The sequence below is a fragment of the Mercenaria mercenaria genome, chromosome 6, assembly GCF_021730395.1.
Source record: "Mercenaria mercenaria strain notata chromosome 6, MADL_Memer_1, whole genome shotgun sequence".
In the NCBI taxonomy this organism is placed as follows: Eukaryota; Metazoa; Mollusca; class Bivalvia; order Venerida; family Veneridae; genus Mercenaria; species Mercenaria mercenaria.
In genome coordinates, this window is record NC_069366.1 from 71,055,440 (window position 1) to 71,078,822 (window position 23,383).

General features: G+C 34.5%; 1 protein-coding gene across 1 annotated transcript in view; it reads right to left on the reverse strand.

The window, feature by feature from the left end:
• Nucleotides 1-20,340, reverse strand: part of LOC123548649 (uncharacterized) — a 29,759-nt gene extending 9,419 nt beyond the window's left edge. The window contains exon 1 of the mRNA XM_045336111.2: nucleotides 20,092-20,340. Within this exon, the coding sequence (XP_045192046.2) occupies nucleotides 20,092-20,155 (64 nt within the window). The 5' untranslated portion in view covers nucleotides 20,156-20,340. The remainder of the gene's footprint in view (nucleotides 1-20,091) is intronic.
• Nucleotides 20,341-23,383: the final 3,043 nt, after the last annotated feature.

The window sequence follows — 23,383 nt, forward strand, 5'->3', positions numbered from 1 at the left end:
ATGCTTTATGGTTAAATTAAAAATTAATTATCTTTTTTCGTTTTCTTTGTATTTGGAATATTGGATTTCTGTTTTGTCATTAAAAAAGGCTGAAATATATCCAAAAATCCTCGTCTTTCGTTTCGGATTACCTATCAGACCGATCCCTAATCCAGTACGTGCCTTATCAAAATTGAAATCAATATTTTCTTGATCGATCAGCGCTTTTTATACAATCTTTTTTGAGTGCATGCATGAGAATTTAATTTTCAAATAAGATTGATGTGTTTTTACCGACGATAACATTTTGGCTGGGTGCCTTTTCTCTATTTATCTTGTAGTAAGCAGTTGGATTTTTGTAGAGACGCAAAACTTGAATGAATTGATATGAGAAGATTAATTTGTTCTTTTTCTTAAATGTCTCATTGACATGGGTCAATATGAAATTTGAGATAAGACAGCTGGAGAGAAACACATCTAGGTTATTTCGTCTATGAATGAACAACTTTTTTAAAGTCATCCAAATATAAAAATATTTTATGTGAGGGGTGTGGGGTTGACATGCCATAAACCCGCTTAAATCTCTAGTTTCCTTCTTATTCGGGTGGTTCCATTTTTTGTAGACTAATCATAACTATACATGTTTGCGCCTGGTACCATGCTTTTTGCGTTTTTATGCAGTGGAGCACGTGATTACCCTGTACACGAAAAGTTACAGCTTGCAGTATTTAAAACTAAGGTAAATGGATGGGAACCATATTCTTCTCTGTGATTTTGACAGTTTCTGATGGAATCCAGAAAATTGTTTCAAGAAGATCAAACACATTTATTCGATCTTATTATTTTGCAAAAAAAGGGTGTAAAGATGTATTTGATCACTACAGTATTGCTCTGAACAATAAATTCAATGCATTCCTGGAATAACGTTAGTAAATATATGTATGTTGATATAATTATATATATTTTTACACTTTTTTGTTGGGTTCGAAATTTGCTTTTTCATTAAGTTTTAACTTTCTAATGTATTAGGTAAAAAAAGTAATTAAACAACAGCATCGTAATACATCACATGTTTAATAGTAACATTCACGATTTATTGTTCGTTACTAAATGCATCAGTCTACAAACTATAAAACATGTTTTCTTGAAATGTTTGTGTTGTTTTTATTGATTAGTGAATTGACATTTAATGATCCATTTTTTTGTCTATCAAAAGTATCTTTAGTTGTAGCATTACTTTCCAGGTAAGAATTTTAACGAACTTAACAGATCTCCTCCTCTCATGGTAATTTAAAATAAATGGTTTTATAATGTTTGAAACAGATGTTTCTTCAAGCATCTATAATAACCTTTCCTGTTTCTCTATCATTCTGCCATGTTGACCTATCTCCTTCTATCAATCTTAGATACTTACCTTTCTTTACAAAATACAGCATGCTCGTACAGCATCAAAGACTGTGTAATATATTTTCAAGAAATCATTGATAAATATGTTTATCTCGCTGACATTTGTTGGAAAAAAACCCATCTCGTTTAGACTCGTTCAGTGACTACTGACGCCAATAAATCAATTTTCGACCAAAATATATTAATGCTTTCATTATTTTTCTTATTGGTGTATTTTTGTTTTTATATTGTAGTGAACAAGTTTTTTAACTGATATTTAGTATAACTTGTACATATGAGCCGTGCCATGAGAAATCCGACATAGTGGCTTTGCGACCAGCATGGATCCAGACCCGCCTGCGCATTCGCGCAATCTGGTCAGGATCCATGCTGGTCGCTAACGGTTTCTCTAATTGCAATAGGCTTCACTAAATGTATCGCCAGTCCGCCTGTCCGTCCGTATGACTGTCTCTAAAAACCTGGTCGTAGAATCAAAAAGTGATATTTATTGAAACAATTTATCGTCTATTTTGTGTGCCCATCTTTTGAGATGATATATATTATGTCAATATTATAATAATGTTTACCAAGAGCTCCTGTTATGGAAACAGTGACTCAGACATTAATTGTTAGATACATATGTTTAGGATCTTTATCGTTCTCTTGATGTAGCTATGAGTCTTGATATAGTTACGAGTTGGGAAAGATGAAAAGCGTATACGCCAAGCAGCCTTACATTTTATTAGGGATGTGAAATTTATGTGATGAAATTGTTCTGGTTCAGTTTTGTGTATGTGGTATTGCTCTTGTTATAGTAACATACTCGCATAGGTTCAGTTTTATGATATAAAAATAGAAACACACTCGCAATGGTTCTGTTTTTTTGGAAAATATGCTCTCACAAGTTGTTGGTTGAAGTTTTCAGACGCGTACGTGCACGCCTAAATGTAAACATTAATCCTCTGCTGAAAATTGTTATTTAATCAAGTTGCTTTTTTATTTTTATTAAGCAACATTTAAAACTTTAGATGTTTTTATAATGTACGGAATGCTGACGTATCCGAAGAGGTACAAGTATGAAATCAGTCAATAGCCGCGACTTACTGGTCACTAGTTTTTACTATTTTATCTTAGCCTCATTATGGGACAATCTGAACTGCGTTTCTTTTTTTCTTGCACAAATTAGCAATAACATTAGTTCAGCCGCAACGCCAAAAGATATTCAAACTCACGACCTATATAATGAGCGGTCGATACATTACCAACTAGACCACTGCTCAACATTCGTTTTTATTTTTAATATTTGACTTATCATAATATTCTTGCAACAACTCTATGATTTTTCCCATGATTGTGAATGAATGGTAAAACTCCATATACGTGTTTTACTGCATTATTCAAATTTATTTGTTGAATTTGCATAATGAGTCACCCTAAAAAAGGCAATAAATGTCCTTTTCAAAGTAACAGGTAACGTTTATGTGCAAGAAGTTAAATGTGCACATTTTAAGGGTAATTTAAATTCAGTCATTATGCAAGGTCATATATTTTCACTGAAAGGCTTGATATTGTCTACAAGATAGTGTTTTTCGAGGAAAAGGAAATTAAATTACTCACATCATAATTTACTTTCAAGAAGATTTCATACTTTTATAGCTGTATCGAACAACGTACTAAATCTCCCAGAATACCGAAGTTAGGTCAGAATTAAACATTTTTTCTTCTAAATTAAATAATGATTTAGCCGGCCTAAGCTAAATTTAGCGAGATTGGTTTACTCAGCAGGATTGGTTTATTCCTAATGCTAAACTGAGCAGGATTCGTTTAATCCTAATGCTAAATTGAGCAGGATTGGTTTACTCCTAATGCTAAATTGAGCAGGATTGGTTTACTCCTAATGCTAAATTGAACAGGATTCGTTTAATCCTAATGCTAAATTGAGCAGGATTTGTTTAATCCTTATGCTGAATTGAGTTGAATAAATTTGTTAAATCCTAATGATAGATTAAGCCGGATTGGTTTTACTCCTTATACTTAATTGAGCAGGATTGGTTTACTCCTAATGCTAAATTAAGCCGGATTGGTTTTACTCCTTATGCTGAATTGAGCAGGATTGGTTTACTCCTAATGCTAAATTGAGCAGGATTTGTTTACTGCTAATGCTAAATTGAGCAGGATTGGTTTACTCCTAATGCTAAATTGAGCAGGATTCGTTTACTCCTAATGCTAAATGAGCAGGATTGGTTTACTCCTAATGCTAAATTGAGCAGGTTTGGTTTACTCCTAATGCTAAATTGAGCAGGATTGGTTTACTCCTAATGCTAAATTAAGCAGGATTGGTTTACTCCTAATGCTAAATTGAACAGGATTCGTTTAATCCTAATGCTAAATTGAGCAGGATTTGTTTAATCCTTATGCTGAATTGAGTAGAATAAATTGGTTAGATCCTAATGATAGATTAAGCCGGATTGGTTTTACTCCTTATGCTGAATTGAGCAGGATTGGTTTACTCCTAATGCTAAATTGAGCAGGATTAGTTTACTCCTAATGCTAAATTGAGCAGGATTCGTTTAATCCTAATGCTAAATTGAGCAGGATGCGTTCAATCCTTATGCTGAATTGAGCAGGATTTTATTTACTCATTAGAGATGGATATTTAGATACTCACCATCACTAGATCTGTATGTTTTTGCAACAGATCTGGACGCAACCTTTTGTTTTTGTATAACAAAAAGCGATTATTTCAGATATGTTTTTTCTCAAGTATATATGCTATATATGTGAAACAGGTACCTGACCTTTAATATCCTGAAACGCAAAAGTCTTTAATTTGGTACGCACGTCAGTATATTAAAGCCTGTTCGGTTAATTTAGCCTTTAAATGACGGCTCATTTATATTCATTTTGTAATAATTATGTAATAAATGGAGAATGCACATAGGTGAATATCTTGACAGAATGTGTAACAATTTCGGTTAATTTTACTTGCAAATCTAATAAATTATTTCTACTCAATTTAACTGTTCTTTTGCAACAGATGCTATGTTGAAAATAGAAACTTTATTACGCAAGTTGACGCCATACAATTTTAGCTTGAACCGAGATAGAAATCTGAAATCTGGTTAAATAATGATACTGGTCTGTTATTGCAGTATAGCAAGTAATTTTGTAGCAGAATTATATTTTGTGGGGGGATTAGTTTCTGAAAATAGAACTGTTCTATCATATCTTAAGTACGAAAATAAAAAGAAAATTCATTTCATATTGTAAACTATTTCCTAGAAATTTGGCATGTAATAAAAATACGCTATTTCTCTAAGTTTCATAATGAATCATCTTGTATATGTTTGACACTGTAACGTTTTAGTTATCCGACATTTCAAACATTCGTTTTTTGCACATGTGCAGACAGTATGACATTAAACACTGGCAACAATATAAACATTGCATGATTCTTTTTTTAATCTAGGGATAAAGTTTTGGGTGTACACATTTATTTAAATATCACGCAATAAAAATATCAACTTGTGTCACAAATCTGAAATTTGAAACTGTTCGCTTTGTAAACGAATGGTTTATATCTCCAAAGTTTGCTCCAAAACTGATTTGACTTCGACATGAAGACAATGCAATTGATTAAAGATTTCTAAATAAATTGATTATACAGTGCGGGAGGTATAAGTCCAGGTTAAGATAAATGGTTCAAGTGACAATTGTAGTTCGGACTGCCAGCTATAGTCAGCCGTGGAACATGTGTCATGATCTGGCAGATACTGACAGGTTGTTTGTTATGCCGTTGACTCGTCTCGTTGAGCACATTGCTCGAATTGTAAGGGAACTCAAACTGACAGTATAAGAGCAAACTGTACAAAGATAGACTAACCGACACGGCGAGTTAACCGAGTAAACAACTGCCAGAAAGATATATAGACATGATTGAACTTCAAGCTGGAATTCGAGCGTAATTTGTCAACACAAATGTATAGGTTACGAGAGTGGAAATTGGGTAGAAAATAGTTTTCTCAGAAACTGTAATGACATCCCTCAGGTCCTGTTTGGTGATGCCATGAAATTTTCAGTAGGATCGATACGATGAAACCCATGAGCGAAAGTAGGAAAAGTACGCCAAAGTCAAGTCAAGATCGAAAAGCATATGTAAACAGTCCAAAAAGCATCAGACAGTGACTGCCTCGCTATAGTGTGTTTCGGGTTGCAAAAGGGGCAAATCTAACTTCTAACTTTGGAGTATTGTTGACAATTTGAAATGCCCAGTGGCCTTTGGACATCGGCGCCAGTGTTTGAACGTCAAAATCATCCGATGACCATCATCTTTAGCGATTGAACAGCAGAATCGACCAGTGATCATCGGTTTCGGCAATAGCAGTCAATGCAGTTTGTAAAAGTATAGTCGGAAGCGACCATTGATCAGCAACTCGCTATCATCGAACAGTGATCAGAGATATCAATGGTTGACAGTCGGCAGGGAGCATTGATCAGCAACTCGCTATCATCGAACAGTGATCAGAGATATCAATGGTTGACAGTCGGCAGGGAGCATTGATCAGCAACTCGCTATCATCGAACAGTGATCAGAGATATCAATGGTTGACAGACGGCAGGGAGCATTGATCAGCATCTCGTTATCATCGAACAGTGATCAGAGATATCAATGGTTGACAGTCGGCAGGAGCATTGATCGCACTCGTATCATCGAACAGTGATCAGAGATATCAATGGTTGACAGTCGGCAGGGAGCATTGATCAGCACTCGTTATCATCGAACAGTGATCAGAGATATCAATGGTTGACAGTCGGCAGAGGCATTGATCAGCAATCGCATCATCGACAGTGATCAGAGATATCAATGTTGACAGTCGCAGGAGCATGATCAACTCGCTATCATCGAACAGTGATCAGAGATATCTATGGTTGGCAGTCGGCAGGGAGCATTGATCAACAACTCATTATTATCGGCACTAGATACATAGGTTCAGTTGGTAGAAGCGCCATTTATAGTCATCAGTAAAAATAATATTATTTTATTAGTACATAGCAGTTCAAACAAGGGGTAACTTTGGCATTCATTTGATTAGAGATTTCTGTCGTCATCAGCATGGACGTTGGTGGGCATCTTTTTATCGCTCGTTTGAGGTATCATTGCAGATTGTGTGTAATCTTATCCATAAGTTGCTTAACAGGTGTATTCCTTAAAAGGAAAAAACACTTATTGTTTATTGAAATGTCCTGACCTTCGTATTAAATATCGTTGAAACTGACAAATAATTCTGCTTTATATGCAGGCAAATTCTCTTTGTCTTACTATGTGATACACACACCTGTCTAAACCAGTGGGTTTAAATCATATTGGGTTACATGATCGGCCTTCTCTGTGGAGATAAAAATCCCTACATGCACATTTTGTTTTTGTTTCTCTGTTTAGCTAGCCTTAATGCATTGTATCTGTTTTCAAATGCACAAACAAGCATTTGTTCAATTTGGTATTCACCGTGTTTGTCACGAACATGTCTTGAGGCCATTTTAGATATGTAGAACATGCCTTTCAATTTATGTAGTTTTTCTATACTAATGGAATTAATGGGAAGATTTATTTATATATGTATGACATGTAATTAAATATGACACTACTGATGATGATGAACAAGGAGTAATTAGTTATACTTGGTCTAATTCAAATAGTTTATTATGATTTTAACTAGTGCACACTGACTGAATGTCTTGGCGGTCAGAAGTTAAAACTATTTGCCCGAGTTCCGAATGACCGAGAAATAGATTTGATGCCGATCCTTTAAATTGATACGCAATACAGAAACTGAAAACTCTTTTTACCACGTAAAGTATTTATCTGTTAAGCGCTCTGATATGACATTTTGATACTTCTTACTGTCATTTATAGTCTCATTTTCAAATTTTACACGTGCATATTTTCCCGAATAGATTTAGCGGTGTGTACTTAGATTTTTAAGAGTTTTTTTTCCAGCATTTAAGTCTCATTCTTTCCATGAGGTTTGCTTTGTACTCCCAATAAGTAAGTTTATTATATTCTTGCTTTGTCCTCAGAGCTCTTCGGCATACATATTATAACGAAACTGTGCATCACTTACGCATTAAAACGTTCTAGATACATTTTGTACTTTACTGGTCCGCTTTCTGTATTTTTTCCTGTTAAAAGTTTTTAAGCAACCACCGGCAGATACTTCTTTACTTACATCACTTTATTTATGCCCGCCGTCTCCATTCTCTCTCACCACCACTTTCTCTCTCTCCGTCACTCTTCCTTTTTGTTAACACAGGGGAAGCTTGAGCTCCATGAACTGCGTATGCCAGATGAAATGATTCGACAATATACCATTACTATTATACTGCTATTTTTACTTATTTGTAAGAGAATAAAATGATTTAGCCTAGGCAGTTTATTATTTGTTACAAAGTAGGTGGGCAGGATAAATTTGTCATATATTTTAAACACACAATACCCACCTGTCCCCTACTAGACATGTGTACATTTATCATATCTGTGATGTTTTAATTTTACTTGAAATTTATGCGTATTACTTTTACTTTAATAATAAGTTATATATCCATTTATATATCTTATTTAAAGCTGCTATATATTACATATACTGTGATATGATTTAATTTCTTTAATTTCGAGGGTATCAATCTTCGTGGTTTTGTCCAAAATAACTATTTCATTGGGAATTGAATTCGTGGATTTCGATCATTGAAAGCAAAAGGAATGTGAATCTTACTTGTTTGTTGGGACTTAGGCAATCATAACATCCACGAAAACTAATCCTACACGAGTATTTATGATCTCACAATAGTTTGTGCGCTTCAGATTTTTTTTAATCATATAATGCCCTTTTGTTTGTAATTGTTGTTCACGGGGGGTTCGTTCCCGACAGACTTGAACCTGGGTTTTATTACCGGTTGCCTCGTGCTATCTCTATTTTAACTTTTATCCTCAACCAAGTCATGAAAATATATTACCTCATAAAACTCTATTATAGAAAATTTTCATTGCGATGCATGATTTAGGTATACGCATTGTGAATTTGAAACATCTCTTTTCTCTTTATGTTTAATTCTTAGAAGGAATAAACCTAAAAACATCTATTATTCTTAACGCGAGGATGGTAAATAGACACATACAACGATTGCCATTTGGTTTTAAATACGAGATAAGATGTTACATTACAAGCTGAAAAGTATTTGCTATTTTGAAACATAGTTAATCTGACAACTTGATTGTTGGTATTTGATTTAAAAGCAAGATTCATCCTACTTGACAAAACCTCTTTAAACCGACAACCCATTTAAACTGACAACCTCTCCAAACCGACAGTCACTGAGAAATTGAACAATTCCTTTAGTCCCTGGAGTCGGCTCGTTGTAAAGGGGTTATTCTGCACTAGGGTTTCCCGCCTTGCGAATAGTATCTGTGACTGATGTTTTTCCTTACGCCTCCGTTAGACTTGTCTACGCCCCCGTTAGACTTGTCCTTTCATTCCGATTACAAGTTGTTAATATTTGATGATAAATATTTGTGAAAAGACACAATAGAAAGCTTGTTCACCCGCCTGAATTATTCAATATATGTAACTCTATTTTGTTATAAACATGTTATGAATGAAAAATAATGTAATTATATATTCGTACAAGGGAGAATGATATAAAGTAGAAGGTTTTCAGTCAGGGAAATTAATGGGTTGTGACTGCCTGACAAGATCTTAGGTAGTGTGGCAGTCTTTTTAATTGCCGTCGTCCTTGCTTTCATTACACCTGACACTCATCCTTAAATAAGAGGTATACTTATAGCATTAGTAAAGCTTGATTTAGACAGAGTTTTAGGCATTTTAGCAATTTTACAACAGACACAAATATTCATGGAACAACAAACTTTGCATGCCTTAAGATCAGACTTAATGTTTTAATTAACGGTTTAACTACATAGTTTGACGCCATTTTCGGTAATATTTAGTTATTATATAGTAGTTGGTTTAATTATACATTCCTTAAATTTCAGCCAAGTAAAATAACAAATAGTGGTCCCTGTTGGTAAATCGTACTGTCTTAGTTATTTCAGTAATAACCAATTACTGGCCCCTACTGTATTGGTAAATTGTGACTATTATAGTTATTTCAGTAATAACCGATTACTGGCCCCTACTGTATTGGTAGATCGTGACTATCTTAGTTATTTCAGAAATAACCGATTACTATTCATACTGTATTGGTAAATCGTGCTGTCTCAGTTATTTCAGTAAAACCGCCGTTTTAATATGACGTCTCAAACGTATAATTTACTAGTACAAGCAATGTGGCTTGCTGAAAGAGCGATATTTTTTTCTGTTTGGGAGGTTTCTCTACAGCGTTTCAATCAGTTTCGTTTAATGTAGTTGGCAAGGAAAGGAGACTTTTGGCCAGATTACTAGCATATTATTTGAGCAAATGTTCTGAAATACATCACCGACATTTTTCTTGTTATCGTCCATGACGAACAGTAACATTCATGTTTCCGACAAGATTTTTGTCGAACTGCGGGAAATGGTCGTCTGTCTTTTCATTTATTTGAACTGTGATTCATTTAATTCAAACACGACAAGGAAAAAACTTAGCTTTTATTTGAATCACTGTCGAGGTTGTTTCCTGGAATAATTTAATACATGACACGGTTGTATTTGAGAGTAACATGTTGTAAAAGCTAGTCAGTATGCTCCTGTTAGGCATAACCGAGACTGAAAGAACTATGTATACTTATAGGCATAACCGAGACTGAAAGGAACTATGTATACTTATAGGCATAACCGATATTGAAAGATCTATGTATACTTATAGGCATAACCGATATTGAAAGATCTATGTATACTTATAGGCATAACCGAGACTGAAAGGAACTATGTATATTATAGGCATAACCGAACTGAAGGAACTATGTATACTTATAGGCATAACGAGACTGAAAGGAACTATGTATACTTATAGGCATAACGAGACTGAGGAACTATGTAACTTATAGGCATAACCGAGACTGAAAGGAACTATGTATACTTATAGCATAACGAGACTGAAAGAACTAGTACATTATAGGCATAACCGAGACTGAAAGGAACTATGTTAACTTATAGGCATAACGAGACTGAAGAACTATGTAATAACTTATAGGCATAACCGAGACTGAAAGAACTATGTATACTATAGGCATAACCGAGACTGAAAGAACTATGTATACTTATAGGCATAACCGATATTGAAAGGAACTATGTATACTTATAGGCATAACCGAGACTGAAGGAACTATGTATACTTACAAGCATAACCGAGACTGAAAGAACTATGTATACTTATAGGCATAACCGATATTGAAAGGAACTATGTATACTTATAGGCATAACCGAGACTGAAGGAACTATGTATACTTATAGGCATAACCGAAAGGAACTATGTATACTTATAGGCATAACCGAGACTGAAAGGAACTATGTATACTTATAGGCATAACCGAGACTGAAAGGAACTATGTATACTTATAGGCATAACCGAGACTGAAGGAACTATGTATACTTATAGGCATAACCGAGACTGAAAGGAACTATGTACACTTATAGGCATAACCGAGACTGAAAGGAACTATGTACACTTATAGGCATAACCGATATTGAAAGATCTATGTATACTTATAGGCATAACCGAGACTGAAGGAACTATGTATACTTATAGGCATAACCGAGACTGAAAAAACTATGTATACTTATAGGCATAACCGATATTGAAAGGAACTATGTATACTTATAGGCATAACCGAGACTGAAGGAACTATGTATACTTATAGGCATAACCGAAAGGAACTATGTATACTTATAGGCATAACCGAGACTGAAAGAACTATGTATACTTATAGGCATAACCGATATTGAAAGGAACTATGTACACTTATAGGCATAACCGATATTGAAAGATCTATGTATACTTATAGGCATAACCGAGACTGAAGGAACTATGTATACTTATAGGCATAACCGAGACTGAAGGAACTATGTATACTTATAGGCATAACCGAGACTGAAGGAACTATGTATACTTATAGGCATAACCGAGACTGAAAGGAACTATGTACACTTATAGGCATAACCGACATTGAAAGGAACTATGTACACTTATAGGCATAACCGAGACTGAAAGGAACTATGTACAATTATAGGCATAACCGATATTGAAAGGAACTATGTATACTTATAGGCATAACCGATATTGAAAGGAACTATGTATACTTATAGGCATAACCGAGACTGAAAGGAACTATGTAACTTATAGGCATAACCGAACTGAAAGGAACTATGTAACTTATAGGCATAACCGAGACTGAAAGGAACTATGTACACTTATAGGCATAACCGAATTGAAAGGAACTATGTAACTTATAGGCATAACCGACATTGAAAGGAACTATGTACACTTATAGGCATAACCGAGACTGAAAGGAACTATGTATACTTATAGGCATAACCGATATTGAAAGGAACTATGTATACTTATAGGCATAACCGAGACTGAAGGAACTATGTACACTTATAGGCATAACCGAGACTGAAAGGAACTATGTATACTTATAGGCATAACCGAGACTGAAAGGAACTATGTACACTTATAGGCATAACCGAGACTGAAGGAACTATGTAGACTTATAGGCATAACCGAGACTGAAAGAACTATGTATACTTATAGGCATAACCGAGACTGAAGGAACTATGTATACTTATAGGCATAACCGATATTGAAAGAACTATGTACACTTATAGGCATAACCGATATTGAAAGGAACTATGTACACTTATAGGCATAACCGATATTGAAAGAACTATGTATACTTATAGGCATAACCGACACTGAAAGAACTATGTATACTTATAGGCATAACCGAGACTGAAAGGAACTATGTACACTTATAGGCATAACCGAGACTGAAAGGAACTATGTACACTTATAGGCATAACCGAGACTGAAAGGAACTATGTATACTTATAGGCATAACCGAGACTGAAAGGAACTATGTATACTTATAGGCATAACCGAGACTGAAAGGAACTATGTATACTTATAGGCATAACCGAGACTGAAAGAACTATGTATACTTATAGGCATAACCGAATTGAAAGGAACTATGTATACTTATAGGCATAACCGAGACTGAAAGGAACTATGTACACTTATAGGCATAACCGAGACTGAAAGGAACTATGTACACTTATAGGCATAACCGATATTGAAAGATCTATGTATACTTATAGGCATAACCGAGACTGAAGGAACTATGTATACTTATAGGCATAACCGAGACTGAAAGAACTATGTATACTTATAGGCATAACCGATATTGAAAGGAACTATGTATACTTATAGGCATAACCGAGACTGAAGGAACTATGTATACTTATAGGCATAACCGAAAGGAACTATGTATACTTATAGGCATAACCGAGACTGAAAGAACTATGTATACTTATAGGCATAACCGATATTGAAAGGAACTATGTATACTTATAGGCATAACCGATATTGAAAGATCTATGTATACTTATAGGCATAACCGAGACTGAAAGGAACTATGTATACTTATAGGCATAACCGAGACTGAAAGGAACTATGTATACTTATAGGCATAACCGAGACTGAAAGAACTATGTATACTTATAGGCATAACCGAACTGAAGGAACTATGTATACTTATAGGCATAACCGAATGAAAGGAACTATGTACACTTATAGGCATAACCGATATTGAAAGAACTATGTATACTTATAGGCATAACCGAACTGAAGAACTATGTATACTTATAGGCATAACCGAATGAAAGAACTATGTACACTTATAGGCATAACCGATATTGAAAGGAACTATGTACACTTATAGGCATAACCGATATTGAAAGAACTATGTATACTTATAGGCATAACCGACACTGAAGGAACTATGTATACTTATAGGCATAACCGAGACTGAAAGAACTATGTATACTTATAGGCATAACCGAGACTGAAGGAACTATGTATACTTATAGGCATAACCGAGACTGAAGGAACTATGTATACTTATAGGCATAACCGAATTGAAAGGAACTATGTATACTTATAGGCATAACCGAGACTGAAAGGAACTATGTACTTATAGGCATAACCGAGACTGAAAGGAACTATGTACAACTTATAGGCATAACCGAGACTGAAAGGAACTATGTATAACTTATAGGCATAACCGAGATGAAAGGAACTATGTATACTTATAGGCATAACCGAGATGAAAGGAACTATGTATACTTATAGGCATAACCGAGATGAAAGGAACTATGTATACTTATAGGCATAACCGAGACTGAAAGGAACTATGATACTTTAGGCATAACCGAGACTGAAAGGAACTATGTATACTTATAGGCATAACCGAGACTGAAAGGAACTATGTATACTTATAGGCATAACCGGACTGAAAGGAACTATGTAACTTATAGGCATAACCGATATTGAAAGAACTATGTATACTTATAGGCATAACCGAGACTGAAAGGAACTATGTATACTTATAGGCATAACCGATATTGAAAGGAACTATGTATACTTAAGGCATAACCGATATTGAAAGATCTATGTATACTTATAGGCATAACCGAGACTGAAAGGAACTATGTATACTTATAGGCATAACCGATATTGAAAGGAACTATGTATACTTATAGGCATAACCGAGACTGAAAGGAACTATGTATACTTATAGGCATAACCGAGACTGAAAGGAACTATGTATACTTATAGGCATAACCGAGACTGAAAGGAACTATGTATACTTATAGGCATAACCGAGACTGAAAGGAACTATGTATACTTATAGGCATAACCGATATTGAAAGGAACTATGTATACTTATAGGCATAACCGATATTGAAAGATCTATGTATACTTATAGGCATAACCGAGACTGAAAGAACTATGTATACTTATAGGCATAACCGATATTGAAAGGAACTATGTATACTTATAGGCATAACCGAGACTGAAAGAACTATGTATACTTATAGGCATAACCGATATTGAAAGGAACTATGTACACTTATAGGCATAACCGAGACTGAAAGATCTATGTATACTTATAGGCATAACCGAGACTGAAAGGAACTATGTATACTTATAGGCAACCGAATGAAAGGAACTATGTATACTTATAGGCATAACCGAGACTGAAAGGAACTATGTATACTTATAGGCATAACCGAGACTGAAAGGAACTATGTATACTTATAGGCATAACTTGAGACTGAAGAGAACTATGTATACTTATAGGCATAACCGATATTGAAAGACCTATGTATACTTATAGGCATAACCGAGACTGAAGGAACTATGTATACTTATAGGCATAACCGATATTGAAAGGAACTATGTATACTTATAGGCATAACCGATATTGAAAGATCTATGTATACTTATAGGCATAACCGAGACTGAAAGAACTATGTATACTTATAGGCATAACCGATACTGAAGGAACTATGTATACTTATAGGCATAACCGAGACTGAAAGAACTATGTATACTTATAGGCATAACCGATATTGAAAGAACTATGTACACTTATAGGCATAACCGATATTGAAAGGAACTATGTACACTTATAGGCATAACCGATATTGAAAGAACTATGTATACTTATAGGCATAACCGACACTGAAGGAACTATGTATACTTATAGGCATAACCGAGACTGAAAGAACTATGTATACTTATAGGCATAACCGAGACTGAAAGAACTATGTATACTTATAGGCATAACCGAGACTAGAAGAACTATGTATACTTATAGGCATAACCGATATTGAAAGGAACTATGTATACTTATAGGCATAACCGAGACTGAAGGAACTATGTATTCTTATAGGCATAACCGAGACTGAAAGAACTATGTATACTTATAGGCATAACCGAGACTGAAAGGAACTATGTATACTTATAGGCATAACCGAGACTGAAAGGAACTATGTATACTTATAGGCATAACCGAGACTGAAAGATCTATGTATACTTATAGGCATAACCGATATTGAAAGATCTATGTATACTTATAGGCATAACCGAGACTGAAGGAACTATGTATTCTTATAGGCATAAACGAGACTGAAAGATCTATGTATACTTATAGGCATAACCGATATTGAAAGATCTATGTATACTTATAGGCATAACCGAGACTGAAAGGAACTATGTACACTTATAGGCATAACCGAGACTGAAAGAACTATGTATACTTATAGGCATAACCGAGACTGAAAGGAACTATGTACACTTATAGGCATAACCGAGACTGAAGGAACTATGTATACTTATAGGCATAACCGAGACTGAAAGGAACTATGTACACTTATAGGCATAACCGAGACTGAAAGGAACTATGTACACTTATATTTCAGAACTATGTACACTTATAGGCATAACCGAGACTGAAAGGAACTATGTACACTTATAGGCATAACCGAGACTGAAAGGAACTATGTATACTTATAGGCATAACCGAGACTGAAGGAACTATGTATACTTATAGGCATAACCGAGACTGAAAAGAACTATGTATACATATAGGCATAACCGAGACTGAAAGGAACTATGTATACTTATAGGCATAACCGATATTGAAAGATCTATGTATACTTATAGGCATAACTGAGACTGAAAGATCTATGTATACTGATAGGCATAACCGAGACTGAAAGGAACTATGTATACTTATAGGCATAACCGATATTGAAAGGAACTATGTATACTTATAGGCATAACCGAGACTGAAAGGAACTATGTATACTTATAGGCATAACCGATATTGAAAGGAACTATGTATACTTATAGGCATAACCGAGACTGAAAGGAACTATGTATACTTATAGGCATAACCGATATTGAAAGGAACTATGTATACGTATAGGCATAACCGATATTGAAAGATCTATGTATACTTATAGGCATAACCGAGACTGAAAGGAACTATGTATACTTATAGGCATAACCGATATTGAAAGGAACTATGTATACTTATAGGCATAACCGATATTGAAAGATCTATGTATACTTATAGGCATAACCGAAACTGAAAGGAACTCTGTATACTTATAGGCATAACCGAGACTGAAAGATCTATGTATACTTATAGGCATAACCGAGACTGAAAGGAACTATGTATACTTATAGGCATGACCGATATTGAAAGGAACTATGTATACTTATAGGCATAACCGAGACTGAAAGGAACTATGTATACTTATAGGCATAACCGAGACTGAAAGGAACTATGTATACTTATAGGCATAACCGAGACTGAAAGGAACTATGTATACTGATAGGCATAACCGATATTGAAAGATCTATGTATACTTATAGGCATAACCGATATTGAAAGAACTATGTATACTTATAGGCATAACCGAGACTGAAAGGAACTATGTATACTTATAGGCATAACCGAAAGGAACTATGTATACTTATAGGCATAACCGAGACTGAAAGGAACTATGTACACTTATAGGCATAACCGAGACTGAAAGGAACTATGTACACTTATAGGCATAACCGAGACTGAAAGGAACTGTGTGTACTTATAGGCATAACCGAGACTGAAAGGAACTATGTGTACTTATAGGCATAACCGAGACTGAAAGGAACTATGTGTACTTATAGGCATAACCGATATTGAAAGGAACTATGTTTACTTATAGGCATAACCGATATTGAAAGGAACTATGTATACTTATAGGCATAACCGAGAGTGAAGGAACTATGTATACTTATAGGCATAACCGAGACTGAAAGGAACTATGTACACTTATAGGCATAACCGATATTGAAAGGAACTATGTATACTTATAGGCATAACCGAGACTGAAAGAACTATGTATACTTATAGGCATATCCGATATTGAAAGGAACTATGTACACTTATAGGCATAACCGAGACTGAAAGGAACTATGTACACTTATAGGCATAACCGAGACTGAAAGGAACTATGTACACTTATAGGCATAACCGAGACTGAAAGGAACTATGTATACTTATAGGCATAACCGAAAGGAACTATGTATACATATAGGCATAACCGAGACTGAAAGAACTATGTATAATTATAGGCATAACCGAGACTGAAAGGAACTATGTACACTTATAGGCATAACCGAGACTGAAAGGAACTATGTACAGTTATAGGCATAACCGAGACTGAAAGAAACTATGTACACTTACAGGCATAACCGAGACTGAAAGGAACTATGTACAATTATAGGCATAACCGAGACTGAAAGATCTATGTATACTTATAGGCATAACCGAGACTGAAGGAACTATGTATACTTATAGGCATAACCGAGACTGAAAGGAACTATGTACACTTATAGGCATAACCGAGACTGAAAGGAACTATGTACAGTTATAGGCATAACCGAGAGACTGAAGGAACTATGTATACTTATAGGCAGAACCGAGACTGAAAGAACTATGTATAATTATAGGCATAACCGAGACTGAAAGAAACTATGTACACTTATAGGCATAACCGAGACTGAAAGGAACTATGTACAATTATAGGCATAACCGAGACTGAAAGAACTATGTATACCGAGACTGAAAGGAACTCTGTATACTTATAGGCATAACCGAGACTGAAAGACCTATGTATTCTTATAGGCATAACCGAGACTGAAAGACCTATGTATAGTTGTAGGCATAACCGAGCCTGAAAGAACTATGTACTAGAGTAAAGCAAATAACTTTCTTTTGGGTTTATATATTTGCAATAGCTGGTTTTCGACTTGCCAGTGCATTTGCTATTGCTCAATAAAAGAACGTCCATGGTTTCGAAAATTTCGGTCTTTTTTCTTTTCAATTTAAAAATCTTGTAACAGCAACTGGTCCAGAAAGGCTATTATAACCCCGAGGATTTCGATTAATCCAAGAAACGCTTTAACCATAGAACAGAAAGGTAATCACTGCTTCATGTAATCGAAGTTTTTCGTGCACTTGAAGTATTTAAGCCTTAATTAAAGCTAATTAAATGATTACGCAAGGTAGCTTGGTTAAGTGTAATACAGTAGATAGGTGGTAGGAATGGTATTCACATGGGCATCACAAAACACACGTGAAACATTTGAAACTAATTGAGAACAGCTACGCTAGAACTGTTTTTAGGGAAAAAGCTGATTGCAAAAACATGCTTGAAATAGGCGCTGTATTATACCGGTAAGAATTTTATATCCATCAAAGTTATGGGTGGATTCTGAACCTCGTAAAATCTCGTAAATTTTGCGAGATATTTTGTTAGTTTCGCAAATCATTGGAAAGAAAACGATTCCAGCCAAGAAGTTATTTTTACCTGGTAGTGAAAGATTAACAAATTGACTTTTAGCGAACACGGTTTTGTGAAATTAGATGTTTGAACTTTCAAGTTGGCAAACGAGCGGCTGTCTAACAACGGAAAAGCAGAATTGCTATTTACTGTATCTTACAAAACACCCAAAAGTAAATAGAATGCACGATTGATGCATGTTTTGTATGTTAAGTCAGTTAAATCATAGCTCTGATCATTTGTTTGTCTGTCGCCTGTCTGGCAAGAGTTTTTAATCAACAAATTTGATTTTTTATATTTCAATTTACTGCAAATGGAAATGCGGGAAGCACATTATATGTTTACCGAAAGGAAATGAAACACTATTACAAAGTTCTGTAAAACTGTATTGAAGATCAATGGTTTTGAATTGCGATCGAGTTCATTATATATACCCAGCTATAATTTACCCTTTCCTCCTCGTGAAAAAAAAACCCTCTTTCATGTCAATTTAATTAAAAGTATTTTGAGAAGGCGTTGAGCAGTTTTGATCGATGAGAAATGCTTCTTGATGTTTTATTTATATTTTTTTTATCTTATCTTTAAAAGCAGACAGTGTCTTAAGTAGGCTCATACTTGCCGTTTCTCATCTCTGCAGTCAACCACGACAGAGTGGCACCACTTTTAAGACCGACATTTCTTCGTTATACAGAGGTTTTCGTAATGAAGAGGTCGGTTTTAATATTGAACTGGTCGGTGTCTCTACCCAAGTCCCTTCCCGTGGTGAAATGATGCACGTAGGGGAACCCGGGGTCTGCCTCCACCAAAGCTGGAAAGTCGCCATATGACCTACAATTGTGTCTGTGCCACGTTAACCCCCCCCCCCCCCCCCCCCCCCCCACCCCCCAAAAAAGAAAAAACACGTAAAAAAAACCTATATTAAACAGACAAAATGAGTTCGTTTTAAATTGATTACAGTGATTAAATGCAAATTCTATTTATATTTAAGAATGATTTAATTAATACGATTTACTTTTCATTTTAGACCTTTTTGTCTACCTATTTGCAGTTTGCAGTTTTATCTGAGTTGAACGTGTTGTAAAAATGCTTAAATATTAAGTTAACATGAACGTTTTAGCCTTCAACTTATTAAACACACAAGATGAAAGTTTATTTTACACTTAAGGAACTTTTATTGATATCAAAGTCCTTATCAATTTAGACAGCAGATAGATTACAATTAAAATGTGAACCGTATTTCTTTAATATATATTTTGATTACTCACAGAAGGGACATTATGACATTTAGTATATACATATTCAACACATGTAACGTCATTGTTTCGTATCTTACCTGCATTAAATCCAAAATGCGCAATTGTTATACATCCAAACAATAATACAGGTAAAAAATCCATTTTTGCGAAAACGTTTATTTAAAATATAAAAGTAAAGTTTTGTAAACCATTTGTGCACTGTCTTAGTTACACCGTCTCTAAAATCCCATTATTCATGTCTTTTTAACTGCTCGTAGTTTGGAACGCTGGCTACACTATTCAGTGTCTATCTACCTATCCATAGTGTACCACGTGACGCGCTGTGATATATCATACCTTTTTGCTGTAAATGTTTAAACTTTAACATAACAATGTACATTTAGTGAATTGTCGCTTTAAAAAGTTTAAGTTTTGTGCGTTTGTGTTGTCGTCTATCAGGTAAAATTTCTTCATTTAAGGAATTGTAAATTTTTAGAGATCAAGGTCGTATATTGCTGATTCAAGTTGCCGATCCTTTTCTCAAAATCCTACCGCATGGATTTTTGTGGACAAAACTACTCAAATTTCTATAAATTTTGTCATATAAAGATTATGTTTTTGTTGAGTTACAGACCGACACAACCTCTATCATATGTAATGAATAAGTCGACGGAAGCAGTGCCTAATCAGGCATTCTTTAAGGCACATGCGGGCACAAACTATCGTTTCCAGAGATGAAAAATCTGTATCCAAATTGAGGTGTAGGCAAGAGGGCCATGAAAGACAAAAATATTGATACATGAATACTAATGGTATCCAATATGTGATCACACAAGGTTTTTAAAATTGTCAGTTATTTTCAATTCTACATCATACAAGGGTATTCAACGTACTAATTATTTTCTATATATACTATATATAACATATCTGAATGGATGTCTGTTTTTGCATGTTGACTCATTATTATTCTACTTATTCAATATAGCCGCAATATGACCGAAACTGTGTCGCCCAATAACAACAAAAAGCAATGAAAAACATAATTTCATTGAAAATAGTTGTACACTCTGCAGTAAATTTAACGTTTTATGGTTGAAGTTGCAGTTCATTCATTCAATATCACCCAGCTGTGAACTAACTTGCAATGGCTTTAATATTATATGAACAGGTTGAAATAGCCTAGTCTGTGGAAAATACTTAAATATATTACATCGATTGTAGATAATATCCTTACAAGTTCTGCCAGCTATACTCGGTGGAACCTCCGTGCACTGTATCTTACCAGGCATGATGTCCTAATAGTTAATAGCAGTGGTAGTGTTCGCTTGCCTGGACTCGAACTTGTATGCAAAAGGCTTGGACCTTATCAAATATAATAAAGTTCTATACATGCGCTGCTCTTTTATTTTGGTTTAAACATATTTAGTCCCAACAATATACATAATTATATTTATATACTAACATTACAAGTACAACTGGTGGAAAGGATAAAAACAAAAGTCAAGTCCTATAAAGTTCTTCTCTTTTATTTTAAGAGAGCATGAAAATGGTATTTCTCATACATATATATTATGTCTACAAGAACGCAGTGGTTTTTATTTTATATACAGAGGAGGTAAAGAAAGTTTGTTCAGATGCATTCGTTCTATATTGTCTGAAAGAAAAAAAAAACATCTTAATTTGAATATTTTTACAACGTAATACCAATTAAAAGCAGATTATTCTAAATTTGATCAAGATCAAGATCTTTAAGTTGTTTACACAGGGCAGGAACAAGTGCTCTCTTTTATAAGGGATTGCTGAGATTCTATCTAATTTCCCCTTTTATGTCTTATTAACTGCAGCTGCTAAATTGTGTATTCTTCAGATTTGTATTTGCCTAAAATATTGTGCAAAATCTTCAGATCAATTATTGAATGACTACTTATGAATGATATTTATATGTTTTTAATGGTCCCTCATTAGAATTCCAGTTGGATATTTTGTACATACAAACTTTATATCAGATTTTCTTGTGTAAATGCTATTGACAATAGTCGACGGCTTTTTAGGTCACACATGGATCTACTTAGCTTTTAATTTCCATATATCTTGAATAGGTGGGTTCGTCCGAGTTAGTTTTCCTATCACAAAGCAGTCTGCTCAAGCCTTTTATTCCAGGTACTTGATTTTGTTTGTAGTCTGTTTTAATACTTTAACGCGATATAAACTTCAATAATGAAATGGTATAATTTGTTCATGGAGGGCATAATAGATGAAAGGTTCTGTGTTTATATAGCGCAGGTATAAAAACAGAATATATTATTTTATTATAAATGTCTTAAAAGAAGCCTTTAGTAGTTAGAGGAAATGGCCTAGTTTGGCAAGAAGATGCGCATGCCTCATTGTTAAACTTGTGCATCAAAGATCACACTTAAGTTGTTAAGTGCGCTTTCTTTCTTCACATGTTATAATACAGTGCATGATTATATAATTACATGTTTCCGTGAATTACCGATTTATTAGAGTAAAATAAATCTAGTATTTTCACAGTGAAAAATATCAAATATATTTTTCTCTGGTAAGAAACTATAAAATTGGCGGGTAGTCTAAACACGAAATAAAGAAAATATGTTTGTTTTACATGTAAGATCAAAATATTTTATCACTCATGAAAACCCTATCTAACATTTTCGCTCATGGCTATGCCAGTTGTGAAAATATTGCATCTGGTATTCAGTCATGAAATATATTTTAATCTTACACTGAAGCAAACAAAGTCGGTGCTGTTTAAAGTCAGATGAACTTTGTTCATATAATTGTCTTTCGTAAGTAAAGGTTTAAACGAGACAGCGTGCTCCACTATTTCGATGCTGGATAGTGAAACTGGGCACATCGGAGGAAGCTAGAGCTGTTAATTAGTGTTTAATGACTCAAATAAGGATGAAGATATTTGAAAATAACTTAAGTCTAACAGAGATAAAGATAAAGTGTATGAAAACATTAAATAAGTATAATAGGGACATAATTCATGGAAACTTACTGCAAGAGTAATGCAGCATGTGAGCACTATTAGATTTGAATCAAATCTATTTACCGGTAGTAATAGCAAAGATAGAGCAAAAGTGCATCACAACTTGAACTCATACCACATCGGTGCCAGCAGTGTGGACCTTTTGTCATATGGTGTAGGTCATGATGTGGAACAACCATTTTAAGTTTAAATCAAATCAATTTAGTAGCAACAGCAAATTAAACTGAAATTCTAAGCAAAAAGGGGGTAAAAGTCATGAAATACTGATGCAAGGGTTAGGACCCTTATGTCATATGATGTGAGTGATAATGTGGAACAACTGTTTTAATGAATCAAATCCATTTGGTAATAATATAGTTAAAGAGAACGTGCATCAA